The sequence below is a fragment of the Elephantulus edwardii genome, unplaced genomic scaffold (genome assembly GCF_000299155.1).
Source record: "Elephantulus edwardii isolate Elephantulus edwardi_28Jun2011 unplaced genomic scaffold, EleEdw1.0 scaffold00027, whole genome shotgun sequence".
Lineage (NCBI taxonomy): Eukaryota > Metazoa > Chordata > Mammalia > Macroscelidea > Macroscelididae > Elephantulus > Elephantulus edwardii.
The window spans coordinates 6,241,518-6,259,195 of record NW_006399777.1 but is presented as its reverse complement, the minus strand read 5'-3'; the positions used below and the strand labels follow the sequence as shown (position 1 = coordinate 6,259,195).

The following is a 17,678-nucleotide window of genomic DNA, read 5'->3' as shown; positions in this document are numbered from 1 at the left end:
GACACAGAGGGAGTAAAGGCAGGCAAAGTAGCCAGCCCGTCAGAAGCCGACCCACATGACTGATCCCCCAACCCACCAACCATGATCTCAACCCCCCTGCCTTGACAGGGCACTCAAAGAAAGCTATAAAAGCAATTGGGAGGAGGGACTTGGGGCTTTTTCCCTCACCACCTTCCTGAGGAGGGAGAAAGTCTCCACGTGTGGAATTAATAAACACTCTTGAAATTTTCAGACGTGTGACTGGATTTCCTTTGAGGGGCATTTCATGGGCAGAACACTTTCAGACCCTGTGTTTTTGTTGCTGTTGTTATGTGCCATCGAGTCACTTGCGACTCATAGTGACTCTGTGTACAACAGCTCTGAAAGCTGCTCTTTCGTGAGCCAACTTCATTGTCTCTGACACACCTACCCCCATTACCCCAGTCACTGAATCAATTCATCTCGAGGGTCTTCCTCTCCTGCGCTGTCCCTCCACCCTTCCAAGCACAATGTCCCTCCCCAAGGACTAGTCCCTCCTTGAAACATGCCCAAAGTATGTCAGATGGACTGCCTGACAAGTCTATCTTAAAGGAAGCAGAGTTTGAGTGCTTGTTAAGGACAAGAATGGTGACATTTACTCTCACATACTATAAGCGTGTAATGAGAAGGGCCAGTCTTTGGGAAAAGACATGATGGGAAAGTGGAGGGTCAGAGCAAAAGAAGACCCACAATGAATGGGCTGACAATGACCGTGACAAAGGGCATAAACATGACAAGGATGATAGGCACCACACAGGATAGGGCAAGGTTAAGGTATACCGTGCAGAGGGTCGTTGGGAGTCCAGTCAACTTGATGGCACTTAACAACAACACACCAAGTACCACCTTTACACGAATAATCCTTGTAACTGTCGTGAGGTAAATCCTATTGTTAATCTCATTTAAAAGAGAAAAAAACTGAGTTAAAATTAAGAAAAATGTCTCCAATCAGAGAACGGTTCTATCTAGGGCCTCTGTTCTTACTCATAATTACTTTGTGACTTGTTTATCTTTGTGAATAATAGCCTAAAATATTTCCAGGTTGAAAATACATCTTTTGGGGTTTTTTTCATCCTATCAAAGTCTGTAATAGATTTTCAGAATCCACCCAATTATCTCCTGCTTTACAGTGTTCAGATTGTTTCTGATTATTAGTATAAGACCGTAATAGCTCTCTTATTCTGTATAATTTGAGGACATGTCATAATTTTTATGTCGAAAATTTTCTGGCATAGGTTTGTCAGGTCACAGGATACTGCATGGCTTGGGGCTGGGGGATGTCTCATTCTTCATTCTTTACTGCCAAATAAGGGTATTTGTTTCCAAAGCATGTTAAGAAATTTAAAAAGGGAACAAAGTTAGCTGTTCTTTGTGAAGCTCGTTGTGCCGCAGGCGTTCACGTGTGTTTACACGCTCAGAAAAGGACCAATCTGCTCAACTGAGAAAGCAGACGCTGTTTGAAATGTTAATGGATGTAGAAGAGCAGCCTTTCCCAATCAACACCACACCCGGCCCAAACCCAGAACTTCTGGAAGCTTCTGGAGCCTCGTCACATTTCCCGAGGTGATTCCAAATGGGCAAGTGCTCCCAAACCTCTGCGGGAAGGTGAGTTACAGCACCTTTAGAGTCTCTCCTCTGCCCAGTTACTTTACAACTCTGAATCTGTATTATTCTTGACACCCATTAAATGGACCTCATGATGGAACTTACGGGAAGTCCCTTTGTGAGTTAGCGTGTGTGCTCGCTCTCTTTCTCTGTGTGACTCTGTCTCTGTCTCTCTCTGTGTCTCTGTCTCTCTCTCTCTTTCTGTTTCTCTCTGTGTGTGTCTCTGTCTTTGTCTCTGTCTCTGTCTCTCTCTCTCTGTGTCTGTCTCTCTCCTGAAACCTTTTGTAACAGTTCCTTCTTCAGGTTACTCGTTTGCAGTAACTTGCTCAAGAGAACACACTATCTACGTTTTGGCTCTTTTGGTTTTACAAACTATTTCTCATCTGAGTATAAAATAAGAGTTTGCGGTTGGGCCTAACACCATGCCGACCCTGGAGGGTGATGTCACACTATTTGGTATCAGCAGGAAGCTCAAGAGAAAGACAAAAGCAAAGATGAAGTCATGGCGGGAGTGCATCTCCCTAAGCTGCTGTATGTGCCCTCGAGTTGACTACGACTCACAGAGACCCCCTAAAGAAGCAGCACGAACCCTGCCCTATGCCGCGACCTCCTCACCATCTCCAACACACTTGGACCCTTTGCTCTACACACTATGTCAATCCGTCCTGTTGAGGGTCTCCTCTCTTGCATTGACACTCCACCTTTCCAAACATGATGACTGTTTTCCAAGGACCAGCCCCCCCCCCCCGGACAACATTCCCAAAGTGTGTGAGACCAAATTTCAACCTTGTTGCCTCCAAGGGGCATCTTAGTTTCACCTTCTCCAAGAAAAACCTTTTCATCCTCTTGCCAGTGCATGGGATATTCAGTCCTCTTCTCCAACACCCCAGCTCAAAGGTATCAACTCTCCTGTAATCCTCAGCCATTGCCCAACTTTCAGATGTGTACACAGCTACTGAAAGGACCACAGCTTCCATCAGGTGACCCTCAGTCTTTAAATCAACATCATTAGGACCAAACACCTTAATATTTACATAGTTAGTTACTTAGTCACATAGTGTAAAGCTACAAGTTCTCAGTACCAGGCAGTAAACGTGCTTCTGGAGACTGGATAACAGAAGGCAGGAAAGTACAAGTACTAGTCCAAGACCCCCAGTTGGTGGCATCTTAATAAGCAGGGGCTACATTCCCATGAACAAGCTCTGGTGGTGCGGCGTGTTGCATGTTGTGCTGCTAATGAGGTCCGAATCAACTCTGTGGCAGTGGACCTAGTGTTGGAACTTCCTCCCTTCATTTTAACCTACTCGAGTACAACTTTAAGTTCATGTTTAAGCCTGTGAACTTCTAAAAGGGAGTTTAGCCCTGTCGAGCAAATGCTGCAGAGTCCTAGGCTGCCACCCTGATGACAATCTTCTTACCTTACAGAGACGGAGAAGAAAGGTGGAAAGGGAAAGAGGCAAGGAAATGTCCACCAAACACTATGAAAGGACAATGATGAATAACAATGACCAGTTGAGGCGGGAACCTTAGAACATGGAGCTAGAGAGGAGTTGAGAATGGGAGAAACGCTTAGACCTGAGGAGAGAACCAACTGGTCCATTTTTCAAGCCTGGGCTCAAAGATGCTCAGGGCCCCACCGGAATAAAGCAGTGTCTTCAACACATTATTCTGATTAGCTCAGTAATCACCTTTCGTTTAATTTGGCAATGGTCAGTTTCAACCCAGCTCCTGGAAAAGGGGGCCCAGGGGAGCAGAGACGATGTGAACAGTGCAAGTTCTGCCCCCCACACAAAGCACTCGCTAGAGGACCATAAGACTAGTGGGAGTCATTAGTAAAGTACTGTACTGCCAATCCAAAAGTAGGCAGTTCGAATCCACTGGTGGCTCAGCGAGAGAAAGATGGGCCGTTTCCTCTGCAATTTGCTAACTCTGAAAACGTGCTGGTGTGTCCGCCGTGTCATCCTAATTCCTTGGGACACAAGAGCCACAACAACAGTGGGACTAGCTGTTCTGCTTCATCTTGAGGTAAAGTGCATTCGAGTCTGGCGAGGCCACAGAAGTCATTTGGAGGCTCAAGACCGCAAAGCAGTGGCCAGAGTTTCCTGGATTTCGCAACTTACCTAGGGCATGGCTACAGCTGCGGCAGGACTCCGTCAGGCTGACGATGATCTGTTGCAGGTCAGCCCGAGGGGGGGTCGGCGAGGGGTTGGGGTTTTTCCAGCCATTACATTTACAAGACTCTTCGGCCTGTAAAAGGAATAGAAAGAGGGAGGGGGCACAGTTATGAACAGGCAGCCACACAGATTGTTTTACGTGAGAACAAAGTATGCTGGTTACATGATAGCCACCCCCCTGCTGACTTGGGAGTTCTGCATAAACACACCAGTGGCAAGAACAGAGCGAAGGCAAGACTGGGGGGGAAGGGGGTGTGAGCTGGACAATCTGGGGTTTTGTCTGGTTTTGCTGCTGGCGGGATCTGCGTGCTGGAGCTCAGAAAGCTGGCCCACGTGGCTGCCACCGCCCCGCGCTGCTGTGTGCCCAGTGGTCAGCTCCAGGACAAAGGCCACCCAAAGCCACAAACAGCCTCCTGAGGCCCCACAGACACAGTATGGGCTGCTGCCAGGACCGAGGCTTGCAGACACCCAGGCTCCGGAGCCCTGTTCCAGGGATAGGGAAACCAGCTGAACTGAGAGGAGGGACAAAGTCATGGACCAGGCCTGGGGCCTTGCTGCTGAAGGCACCCTTGGAGGCTCTCCCAGTCCTCCATGGCCTCCAGCCTCTGAAGGAACCCGGGATGGAGCTGGGAGTTTCCACCTACACATATTCATTCTTGACTTTCACCGACCCACCGGAACTCCCTGGGAGCCACACTTGACAGGAAATATTCCTGGGCTACGTCCACTATCTTCCCACTTCCCTGCCTCCCTAGAGACCTAGATGCCTTTTAGGTTATAAAGTTATTATCATTATTATACAAGGCGACCTTCCAGGCTTTTCAATCACCTGCTATGTATCTGAGAGGTGGACCATGACTAAGAAGACAGAAGTAGAGATTCCAACGGACTGTCAAATGAACAAAGAGATAGCGTCTTAGACAGAGGAGCAGCCAGAGTGCTCCAGGGAGGCAAGGATGCTGAACGTTCATCTCACACACTTTACACATGTTGCTAGGAGACGCTGTTCAATGGAAAGGGTCATCATGCTTGAAAAGTGGAGGGTCGGCAAAGGAGAGGAAGACTCTCAACTAGGTGGACTGACAAGGTGACTGCCATTGACAAGGTGATTGCCACAAGGGGCTCAAGTATGTCCAGAGACGGTGAGGATGGCACAGGACACGACAGGCTTCAGATGTGCTGTTCACGGGGTCGCTGTGAGTCAAACTCAACTGCACTTAACAGCCACCACCTTCCAGATTAAAACAGATTAGGAGGAAAAGCCTGGTAATCTGCTCCCCCAAATCCTAAAAACCCCCTACAGACCCAGCAGTCTGATCCACAGCACCCCTCGGGGAGGGGGCAGGAGCAGGTAGCAGTGGACTCACTGTGTACACGGGCGCTGCATGAGTCAGGGCTCTGGAGATGACAGGGATCGAACCCAGAGCTTTGTACAAGCAAAGGACGAAGATGTGCTCTACCACTGAGCTCCACCCTCACACGTCTGCAGGGCTGTATCCTAATAGCTTATATCCATATCTACTCAATCTATATGCTGAGCAAATCATTTGAGAATCTGGACTCTGTGAAGCAGAATGTGGCATTCGGAATGGAGGAAGATTCATCAACGACTTGCATTATGCAAATGGCACAACCTTGCTTGCTGAAAGTGAAGAGAATTTGAAACACTTGCTGCAGAAGATCAAAGACTTACAGCCTTCGATATGGATTATATCTCAACATCAAGAAAACAAAACTCCTCACCCCTGGGCAACATCATGACAGATGGAGAAAAGACTGAAATGGTCAATGATTTCTTCTAACTTGGATCGAAAATCAACACCCCGATACTAGAAGTTAAGAAATCAAAAGACGCATTGCATTGGGGAAAATCCATAGTTAGGGCTAAAGAGAAATGATGTCAATTTTAAGACTAAGGTGTGCCTCATTCAAGTCAGGATCTTTTCAATTACTTGTTATGCATCTGAAAGCCGGACAACGGCTAAAGATGACTGAAGAACCAATGCATCTGAGTTGTGGTGCCGGAGAAGAGTAATAACTATTCCAGAGACTGCCAAAAGAACACGTACGTCCGGAAGAAAGTGCAACCAGGGTGCTCCTTAAGAGACAGAGATGGTGGAACTTCCTCTCGCATACCATGGGCACAGTGAGGAGGGACTGGTCCTTGGAGAAGAACAACATGCTTGGAAAGGTCAGCAAGAGAGTAGAAGATTTATCCTCAACAAGATGGATGGACACACAGACTGTATCAGGGGGTGAAAGTGTATCAGAGATGGTGACGATGGCACAGGACAGGGCAAGTTTCAGATCAGCTGTTCACAGGGTGGCTATGACTTGATGGCACCTCGTGAGGACAAGAGCATGAATCAGGCATGAACTTGACAGCAGTGAAACCACTCCAGCCTCACAGGGGGCCTCCAGGAAACGGTCAAGGTGTGGAAGACCGGCGTGCTTGTGCGGAATGTGCCCAGCCAGTAAAAATTGTTCTGCTCCTTCAGGACCAGCCTTTACCACTCCATCATTCTCATTTAATTCCTCTTTCAAATCTCCTATAAAGGGAAACCAAGGAATAAAACAGAAGAACATGTGCCACGAGGGGCTGATTCATTCTCGGTGAGGGTGTGGGTAGTTATTATTACTATTATTCTTTTCATCAGCACCGCTTTCACAGGAGTGTTCTGGTACTTAACATGATCCAACATGGCAACCAGGAGGTACAGAGGCAACTGAATGCTTGGTATGTGACTACTTTGCATATTTAATTAGTAAAAATACCCTGATTTTTATGTTGATTACATTCTAACATGGTAACATTTTGGATATATGGGATTAACTGGGAAAAATATCATAAAACTGTATTTCACTCATATCTCTTTACGTTCCTCATGCGGCTACCAGGACAGTAAAAACCACCCCCGTGCCTCACAGTCTATTCCTCCTGGACGGTCCTAGCCTAGAAAACAAAGTGCAGGGACTTTGGCACGTGGCCTCTCTGCTAGAGCCTCCGTCTCTCTCCTTTGGTATCAGGTTTGGTTTTCTTCTTCCCGTTTAACAAACAGCTAAAGTGAGAAGCAGCCTGATTCACAGGAAATTACAAGAGTAGCTGCTGCTTGAATGTTTCCTGAGACAGGAGCCTTTTCTGAGGGGATGCACATGTCTAGAAGACTAAGAAAAGAAAGAATAAATGACTGACATGGTGGGAAAGATCAGGAAAGAAGGGAGGAAATCTGCTTTTGAAGTCCCAACAAGAAAAGTAAATATGGCAGGTCTGAGAAAGAAAAATCTCCACCACAAATGTTGGTGTCTGGAGGACTGTATTCCAAACCAAAGAAATGCTACACATATTGACTCTTTCTTTCAACAAATATTCAACAGAAGGCCTGCGATGTGAGGGAACAAAGACTGCTTCCCTCATGGAGCTTACACCGTGGGGAGAGTGGGAAGGTCAGAAAAAAGAACCATAAATAAGTAAACTAGATACAGCGTACTATATATATACATGCAAGAGCCTGTGGTGATGAAGGAGGAAGTTCAACTTGCTCTGAGGGAATTGGCAAAAAAACAAGGCTCCAGGAGTTGATGGCATACCAATTGATTTATTTCAACAAACAGACGCTGCCCTGGATGTGCTAAGTTGTGCCAGGAAATCTGGAAGACAGCCAGCTGGCCAACTGACGGGAAGAGATCGGTATTTGTTCCCATTCCAAAGAAAGGTGACCCAACAGAGTGTGGAAATTATCGAACAATATCATTGATATCACATGCAAGCGAGATTCTGCTGAAAATTATCCAAAAACGTTTGAAACAATATGTCAACAGAGAACTGCCAGATGTGCAGCCTGGATTTAGAAGAAGTCGTGGTACTAAGGGTATTATAGCTAATATTAGATGGATCTTGGCAGAAAGCAGAGAATACCAGAAGAATGTCTATCTGTGCTTCATCGACTATGCAAAGGCTTTTGACTGTGTGGATCACAATAAGCTATGGCTGACTCTAAGAAGAACGAGAATTCCAGAACATTTGATTGTGCTAATGCGAAACCTATACTTGGACCAAGAGGCAGTCATCAGAACAGAGCAGAGAGACACTGGATGGTTCAAAATCAAGAAAAGGGGTCCATCAGGGATGTATTCTGTCTCCATACCTTTTCAATCTGTATGCAGAACAGATCATCCAAGACGCTGGGATGTAAGAGGAGGAATGTGGCATCAGGATTGGTGGAAGAATCTCATCAACAACCTATGTTATGCAGATGACACAACCCTGCTTGCTGAAACTGAGGAGGACCTGAAGCGCTTGCTGCAGAAGGTCAAGGACTGCAGTCTTCAATATGGATTGAAGTTCAATATCAAGAAAATAAAGATTCTCACCACTGGGCCAATTGGCAGCATCAGTGTGGATGGTGAAGAGATTGAGATAGTTACCAGTTTTAGTTTACTTTGTTCCACAGTCAACGCTCTTGGTAACAGCAGCCAGGAAATCAGAAGAAGAGTTGCCTTGAGAAAGTCAGCTGTGAGGGACCTCTCAAGAGTACTGAAGAGCAACGACATCAGGCTGGAGACTAAGGTGCGCCTGATCCAGGCTATAGTCTTTGTAATTACATGCTATGCATCAGAGAGTTGGACAGTGAATAGGGTTGATAGAAAGAGAATTTTTTTTTATATTTTATTTTTTTTTAATTATATTTTATTAATTTTCATAAACATTTACAGAGATTTTGGGCTTCCACTCATTCATTGTTGCACTATTCTCTCTACCCTCCTCCCAGTTTGTTCTTGTCCAAATGCCACAGTGCTTGTCAAAGCCAGTTCTGATTAATCTTCTTTGTCAGTGTATCCTTTGCCATTCCCTATCACTCCTCCCTGAGAGAGACTTCACCCTGAGTCATAAGGAAAAGGGGACGGCGTATTCTCTTAGCTACTTCCTGCTGAAAAGGGACGCTGTGAGAAAGAGAATTGATGCTTTTGAGCTGTGGTGCTGGAGAAGAGTGTTGGACTGCTAGGAGAACAAACAGGTTTGTCCTGGAGAGGGTGAAGCCAGAACGCTCCTTGGAGTCAAGGATTCTGAAGCTTCATCTGATATACTTTGGGCATCTTGCAAGGAGGGACTGGTCTTTGGAGAGGGACATCTTGTTTGGGAGAGTGGAGGGATGGCGCAGCAGAGGAAGACCCTCGATGAGGTGGAGCGATTCTGTGAGTGGAGTGGTGGGAATGAGGTGTTTGAGACAGTGAGGTTGGCACAGGATACAACGGCATTTAGGGCTCTTGTACATAGGCTCGCTATGAGTTGCAAGCGACTCGATGGCACATAACAACAACAACAATATACACTGTGTGTTAGAGAAGGACAGTATACAGGGAAAAGAACAGAGATCGATCCAGGGAGCTGGGAAAGAGTGACACAGAACATCAGTTTGACTAGGTCTTGTTCATAAGGAGAAGACATTAGAGCAAAGTTGGCAGTGGGCAAAAGCTCGCTGCACAGATGTCTTGTGGAAGTGTTCCAGGCAGAGGTAGGAGCCAGAGCAGAGACAGAAGAGTCCTCCACTTGTTCAATGAAGAGCAAAGGCGAAATGATCATCACAGAATGAGTAAAGCGAAGCAGCTGTGAGGAAGTGAGGGCGCTGTAGGGGGCTCAGGGTGTGCTGACAGGGAGACGATGAAGGCGCAGATGTGAAAAGGCATCACAGACTATTTAAGGGTTTTAGCTCCTATTCTCCCTCCTTGAACAGAATTCTCAGGGCTAACACCAAGAGAGGACAAAGAACAGGCAATCAGAAGATAGAAGTCTACAAACTCACTTCTTTCTCTCATCCTTTTCATCAGTAGGGTCAAGCATTCCTACCTATTTCTCTTAACTAATAATAATCACTGCAGCAGCAAATAACCCCCAAGTATTCTCCCAAGTTCCAGGAATAAATGATCCTTTTCACTTCCAGCTCAGGATCAAGGATGCATTCTCGAACACTGGGAGGAACAACAGCTATTAATAAACGACTAGATGCAAGTATCTTTTTGACATCTGGACAGAAAGAAATACAGTTAATGATTTTTTTTTCCCCAGTCATTTTTTTTCCCATGGAACAAATACTCTAACCAAGGCAGCATTCTCCTTGCGTTATCCTAACCTGTTACATTGTCCAGTCAAGGGCTCATTAGGTCTCAAGGCTCACGATCTATGTGAGGGACAACAGGGCAATGACGAATGTTTAAAACGTCAAGAAATCATGTCACTTGTCTTTCCTCATTCACCTCAGGAAGCCACTTGAGCTTCTGACCAGAGTGATGGATTCTGAATCTGGGCACATGAATGGCCACCGCCCAAGCCTCTGTCTTTGGCAGGCGGGACCGTGGGTAAGGAATAAACGAGGAGAAACTGCGTGGACCAGAATTAAACCAATGACAGTCAGCTGCTGTAATTCCAAACTCTGCAAGAGACGGTGACCTAGTTAAGCATGCGGTTCTTTCAAAACAAGGAAACTTGAGGAGCCAGCTTGCACGGAGCCAAAGCAAAACAAAACGACTGCTCTGTGTACTCCACTTAGGCAGAAGAGTTAACAACCTTAACAAACTAACATGACTACTATTTAATAGGGCGCTCTGGTGGCTTAGTGGCAAGTGTTAAATTAGCAAACTTAAGCAAGGAATCAGAGAGAAGAGGAGAAAGGTTAACACAGCTTTATTAAAGGGCGAGGGGGGCTGGGGGACAGGGGAGCTCCCGGGTGAGGTTCCTCATTCTGGGGATGCAGAATGGAGAAGTCACAGCTTGAACTTATTGGGGAGGGTTTTCATAACGGAGTCTTTAGAGAAAAAGGGGAGGTACACTCCACCCTGATTTACAGTCTACCTATTAGCTCAGCTAGACAAGCAAGGCCGTCAGCAGGCAAGGCTATTGGCGTTTGAATTCTGAATTCTTCATTTGTCCCCTTCCCGTGTCCAGACTTAACAGTAAGGAGCTGCACTGCCCATCCAAAGGCTTGCAGTTCACATCTGCAAGCTGTCCCATGGGAGAGAGATGGGTAATCTCCATCTGTATGATTTCTTGTCTCTGAAAACCCACCGAAGGGTCAGCTCTTAGGGGCTGGTTCCTATGCAACAGTGCACAGCAACTATTTATTATTATTTACATAATCCTCATGTTTATTGTTGTGTTAATCACAACAGCTAAGAGATGGAAGAGCCCTGCTGCCCATCATCAACAAATGAATGGCTAAGAAAACTGGCACATCCACACAATGGAATATTCCACAGGAATGAACTTGTAAAAACCTACACAGCGTGGAGAGGTCCAGAAGACATTATGCTGAGTTAAATATCTCAGTGAGAAATGTACAAACACTGCATCAGTCTGCTGTTACATAACAAGATTGATAATGGGGGCGAGAGGGGAAGAACAGAAGAGTGGCTGGATATTAAATACTGGGACAGATGGAAGAAGGACTGTCTGGAAGAATGCATGATTAGACATTATATATGTGATAATTAACAATCTGGGACAAGAGGTGTACTTACAAAGTGAACAGGGGGAGGGGAAAAGAGAGGGAGGGAGGGAGGGAAACGTGCAACAATGAATGAATGAATGAATGAATGAAAACCCAACCTTCTGTAAACATACATTAAAATAAAAATAAACTTTTTTACCCCCTGCAGGAGCGACAGTTCTCTATACCTGGGCTTGGGGCTGCTGTCCATAGAATTAACCCATTGCTCCCACCAGTGTGGACTGGTTTCTCTCAGATGGCAGTGCTGGAAGCTGACACTGTCTACATTTGGACAGCAGGTGGGGGTACAGCAAGAGCAATGGGCAGAACCCCTTCCCGCTCATGACACCATTGACCTAGCGATTCTTCTATCACCACCTGAGCACCTACTACATGCCCATCATGGCACCGAAAGCCAGGACACTGCAAGATCTGCGCAGAAGTCAACCCCAAGGTTCGTGCTTCCCCACCGGGCAGGCTTCCGGAAAGGACTGCTGCGGGGCTGTCAATCGAGGGAAGATTTCAACCGAGGGGAGCTGTCAACCGAGGGGAGCTGTCAGTCGAGGGGAGCTGTCAACCGAGGGGAGCTGTCAACCGAGGGGAGCTGTCAATCAAGTGGAGCTGTCAATCGAGGGGAGCTGTCAACCGAGGGGAGCTGTCAACTGACTTCCGGTCTGCGCCCAACCTAGCGCGCCAAGAACATGGAGAGGGGAGAGGGCAGGGGAAGAGCAGGACGCACGGAAGGGCAAAACTAGAAGGATCATAACAGTAGGAGTCCACCAGGGTCAAACCGAAAAAGAGCCACTACCAGGGTTAAACAGGAAGGACAATCCCCAAAAGATACTAACAGGGTCAAACAGGAAGGACAATCCCAAAAGAGAGGTACTACCAGGATTAAACCGGAAGGACAATCCCAAAAGAGAGGTACTACCAGGATTAAACCGGAAGGAGAATCTCCGAAAAAGAGGTACTACCAGGGTCAAACCGGAAGAACAATCCCAAAAAGATACTACACCAGGGTCAAACAAGAAGGATAGTCCTGGAAGGTCAATACGAGGGTCATACCGGCAGGGTAATTCCAGAAAGGCATAGGAGGGTCACATAGGAAGGATAATCCCCGAAGGGCAATACCAACGGCTACTACCAGGGTCATACCGGAAACCGGAAGGACAATACCGGAAGTACCCTGCCGGAAGTGTGGCGTTCTCCGGGTTCCTGGAGGGAAGCGGGCACAACTGTCCTGAGACCACCAGGGTCTGAACAGGAGCATCCATCCCTCCTGACTCTCCCTTTTCTGATTCACGTTTTAATTCTTTTATCTCTTCTTGCCAAAAGAATACTTTTAACACCTGGGAAGCCCTGGTGGTTAAGTGCTGCGCTGCTAGCTGAAAGTTGGCAGTTCAAACCCCCTGCAATCTCCTCCTATGCGAGCCCTGTGGGGTGGTCATGTGGGGTGGAGGGTGGACATCAGCCCAAGGGCGCCTGAGACTGTCTATGTTGAGCATCTTCAATTTGTACATCTTCAGCAATATTCCCATCAAATCATTTGCACATTCCCTGATTCGGTTCTGTATTTTTATTACAAGACCTCCTCATGCATTTCTATCAAATATTTACCCCCCCCCAAAAAAAAAATGTTGGACTTGCACATTTTACCCAACCAATTTAATTTAAGCTGATCATCTAAAGTGACTCCAAATTGCCAAGCTTAAGCATCTCTAACAAAAAAGAAGAAAAACCAGTAACATCTCCTGCCATCAATCTGATTCCTACTCACCATGATCCCATAGGGCAGAAGAGGATGCCCCGAGTGGGTTACTAGCTACGCTATAAACCTTGTTAGGAGAATGCTTCATTCTTCTCCCACGGAGTGCTTAGCCACTGTGCTGCTGTTCCTTAAATTAGTCATGGAGCTAACAGGGACAAGATAGGAAGTTTTCGTGGCCAGAGTGGTAAGGAGGTGTGCTGCCAACCCAAAGACAATTGGTTCAAATCCACTAGGTGCTCCCTGGGAGAAAAATGGACATTCTCCCCCCATGTCGTTAACTGCCTCTGAAAACTTGCTGGAGGGTCAGCTCTGGGTCATGCCCAACTTGACATCACATAACAACAGTCAGAGGAAAGTCTTGCAACTGGGATGAGAGGAGAGGGTAAGTCCGTTAATTTCAGAAAGCAAACCATACACATAAGGGCACTCCAAACCCATCCCTTAGTCACCCCTCGCATGTGTTAAATAGCTTGGCTCCCCCTGGGTTTTATGCAGCACAAAACCAGATTCCTGCTTGAAGTAAAGTGATAAAACTATTTCATTAAAAATAAATCAATAAAGGGAGCTCTGGTGGCCTAGTGGCTAGAAGCTGCACTGAAATCCCAGAGGCACACAGTTTGAATCCACCATATGCTTTGCTGGAAAAGGAGGGGCAATATCCTACTGTACCAGTTGGATCTGATTTGATGGTACTGCACACACACAAATCAATAAATGCTGTAGCTTTGATTCTGATTTCCTGTTCTCTCTCAGAGTCACTGGTAGATTCAAAGAGGTGCTCCCTTGGGGTTGGCAACATAACTCCCAAGGGGCTCTATTCCACCAGCACATAACCTTGTTGATACTGCCAAACAGATGTGGGCTCATGGCTGACCTTCCAGTGAGTTTTCAGAGGCTGTAAATCACATAAGAGGATATTGCTCATCCTTCTCCCACGGAGTAGGTGGTGGATTCAAATCGTGTCACTTTGGGTTGGCAATACAACTCCTTACCACCAGAGATTACACCCTTGAAAACCCTATGAAACAAAGCTCTACTCTGAATGGATGGTGAGTCACCATGAGTAGAATCAATGTGACTACAATGAAGGGTGGCAATCTCCTGAAGGCAGGTTACCAGGCCTCTCTTCCTTCGTGGATTTGCACTGCTGGCTTTCTAGCTGGCCCTGTTTGAACCACCCAGGGCCCTAAGCAAAATGGCACAGAGGGTATAGAGCAGAGATTAATAATGCCTCTGTAAGAATCCTCGTGGAATTCTATGAGTACAGAAGGTCATTGGGGTGGTTTAAAATCCTAAAATTATCACTATAAACAAACATTCTAGATAGCATTCCCCTTACTTTAAAAAAATCATATTTATCCTTAGAACATTCAAGCTAAATTTAAAACAAACAGGACACATTGGCCTAAAATAGATAATATTCTGGATTTGAACCAAGTATGTGATGTATACCTGTTTTTCCTGAAACTCTGCTTAGCAAACAGATTCCTGGAAATTTTCCCAGATGATCTGGTAGAAAGAGACCAGTTCATTCTGCAGCAGAGCCTAGGAAACCAGAAGGTTCTTTAGAAAAGACAACCATCCTCAGACTCTGTAGAGGAGTAAAGAGGTGAGGCACTGAGGCACAGGATGCAGGGGGAAAAGGGAGGCAAAGAAGCTATACCTTTTTCTGTCTGGAGAGAGGCTGGCTGTCTGCAGGCCTTTTCTATTCCTCAGCTGTTCATAAAGAATCTGCCCTCAAAGTCCATGGTGGCAACTGAACGATAGTGTGAGCTGAAGTCAGGGTTGCTCCACTGACAGTGTCAGGGTTTGTGGTCAACGGTGGGCCTGGCAGCTAAGGAATTACAATTTTAAATAAACTCCAGTGTTTGCTAGTTGAGTGAACCCTGGACAAGTCACTGTTTTAGTTTCCACAAAGCTATTGGCGGCATTAATAATTAGTGGGTGTGGGAAAACCAGAAATATTAATGATCGTCTTGACTCTGATAACAATCAAGGGCTGGAGGTGCCCTGTGAAGTGAACATGGAGCTGACAGCAGACGCGTTGTGAATCATGACGTTAGTCAAGGGGCCCCTATGGGACAGTGGGCAAAGTGCTCACCAGCTGGCTGAAAGGTTGGCAGTTTGACCCCACCTGCTGCTCCATGGGAGAAAGATGTGGCCATCAGAATAAGCAGGTGGACTGCATATGAGAAGAACCATAGTACAACTTAGTAGCATTTGGGTTTTGTTTTTTATTGTTTTTCTTCTATCTGGCTGGGTAGTGGTTTCTTTCCCCAGTATCCACAGTAGTCACTTATTAAATTTAATACACAAAAAACTCACTTAGATTATTGTTCTGTTAAGTTGGAACCAACTCATAGCTGGCCATCCAGAGGGTTTTCAGGGACTGTAAATGGCTTGGGCAGAGACTGCTCATCTTTATCCTACAGAGCTGCTCGTGGATTCAAACGACATCTTTGAGTTGGCAGCTGATCCCTTACCTCTACTAGCAATAAACCTATACCAAGAGTTGACTTAGACCTAAAAAGTGGAATCTTCTTCTTTAGATGAACTAAATAAAGAAACAGACATTGTTGTCAATGAGAAAATGCAATTGTTACTTCTCAAATTAATGTATAAAGTTTACAATTTGAATTACCGCAGAGAACTTATACTTGTAACTAGTAAGTATCCAAGTATCCAGCACAGAAAAGATCTCATGAGATGGACCGATTCAGTGTCTGTGGCAATGGGGGTAAGTGTGTCAGAGACAGTGAGATTGGCACAGAGTAGAGCAGGGGTTAGGGATGTTGGATATAGGGTCACAATGAGCTGCAGGTGACTCAACACCACATGACAACACCAATATAAAAAAATAAGATTAACAAAACAACTATGAGATATCATCTCACCCCAGTAAGAATAGCAAAATTTGACAGGACAGCAAGCAACAAATGCTGGCAAGTTTGTGGAGAAACTGGAACCCTTATTCACCGTTGGTGGAAGTGTAAAATTGTGGAAGGTGGTGTGGCGCTTTCTCAAAAAGTTGCAAACAGAGATACCATTTGACCCAGCAATTCCACCACTGGGAAAATATCCCAAAGAGACCAGGACTGCCACACAAGCAGAACGATGTTTATCGCAGCTTTGTTCACAATGGCAAAGAGTTGGAAACAACCTAAGTACCCATCAACAAACAAATGAGTAGAGAAGCTGTGGTGTATTCACACAATGGAATACTACACTGCATTGAAAAATAAAGAACTCATGTAATCTTATGCAAAATGGATGACCCTGGAGGACATTATGCTGAGTGAAGTATCTCAGTCAAAAAAGGACAAATACTGCATAGTGCCACTGTTGTGAAACAAGACTGATCTCGGGGTTGAGGGGAGACAGAGAAAGATGGAATAAATAATGTGTACTGCATTGAAACAGGTGAGGGAGAAAAATGTTTAAAAGGGATATGTGATTAGGTATTTTTGTCATGACAGGAGTCCAGAGCAAAGGCTGAATAGTGGAGTGGACCTGGGGGGAGGGAGTGTAAAACAATGACAATAATAATAATAATAATAATAGAAAAGGCAATAAAAATTTTTAGAGATGAGGCACTTCATTACTCCAACAGACTTCATGCCCTAGGCCTAGAAAGAAATACGGCCATTCTTTTTTCTTTTAATGAAAGTTTACAGAGACTTAGGGTTTCTAATTATTCATTGTTGCACTTTTCTCCCTGCCCATCACCTCCTCCCCAATTCCCTTTTCTATTTGAAAAGTAACAGAAAATTCTTTCATTGTCATACAATCCCTCCCCCCAAGTCCACTCCACTGTGTAGCCTTTGTTCTGGACTCCTGTCATGACAATAATACCTAATCATATATCCCTTTTAAACAGTTCTCTCCCTCATCTGTTTCAATGCAGTGTACATCATTCCTCCCCTCCTTTTCTGTCTTCCCTCAACCCCGACATCAGTCCCATTTTACGACAGTGGGAAGTACGGCCCTTCTTACCATCTTTCTCATTTTTATTGAGCTGGAGGCCATTCATAGCTGGCCTTCCAGCAGGTTTCTGGCGGCTGTAAAGCACCCGGGAGAAGACGGCCCTGCCGTCTCCATCAGAGTGGACTCAAATCACCAAAAAGTGGCCGCCTCTGTGTCAACACAATAGAAAAGAAAGAGTGGCCGAGATCATAAAGTTACTATCTAGGTCACAGACCTCACGGCTGGGAGATGTGCAGTAACAGCTTTGTGTTCTTGACACTCGTAACAAAATACGAAATGTCTCAAATAGGAACTATAAGGAATTTGTGACAGAAGTATTTGCTGAATTTTTAGTAATAAATAGAACTGTTTTAATCCAGAAATGGCATGACAACACTCTGGACCATGAGGGGCATTGAAAGTGGACTGGAGGGGACGAAAGGTGGAGGAAGTAGGAAAATGTGCAACAAGGAATGGGATAAAAATTAAAAAAATAAATACATAAAAGGGACCTCTCCAAGGTACTGAGGAACAACAATGTCAGTCTGGAGACTAAGACGTGCCTGATCCAGGCCATGGTCTTTGCAATCACTTGCTATGCATCAGAGAGCTGGACAATGACTAGGGATGATAAAAGGAGAGTTGATGCCTTTGAGCTGTGGTGCTGGA

General features: G+C 45.6%; 1 protein-coding gene across 1 annotated transcript in view; it reads right to left on the bottom strand.

Moving 5' to 3' along the window:
* Positions 1-17,678, bottom strand: part of KAT2B (K(lysine) acetyltransferase 2B) — a 155,808-nt gene that overhangs the window by 71,005 nt on the left and 67,125 nt on the right. The window contains exon 3 of the mRNA XM_006883408.1: positions 3,744-3,870. Within this exon, the coding sequence (XP_006883470.1) occupies positions 3,744-3,870 (127 nt within the window). The remainder of the gene's footprint in view (positions 1-3,743; positions 3,871-17,678) is intronic.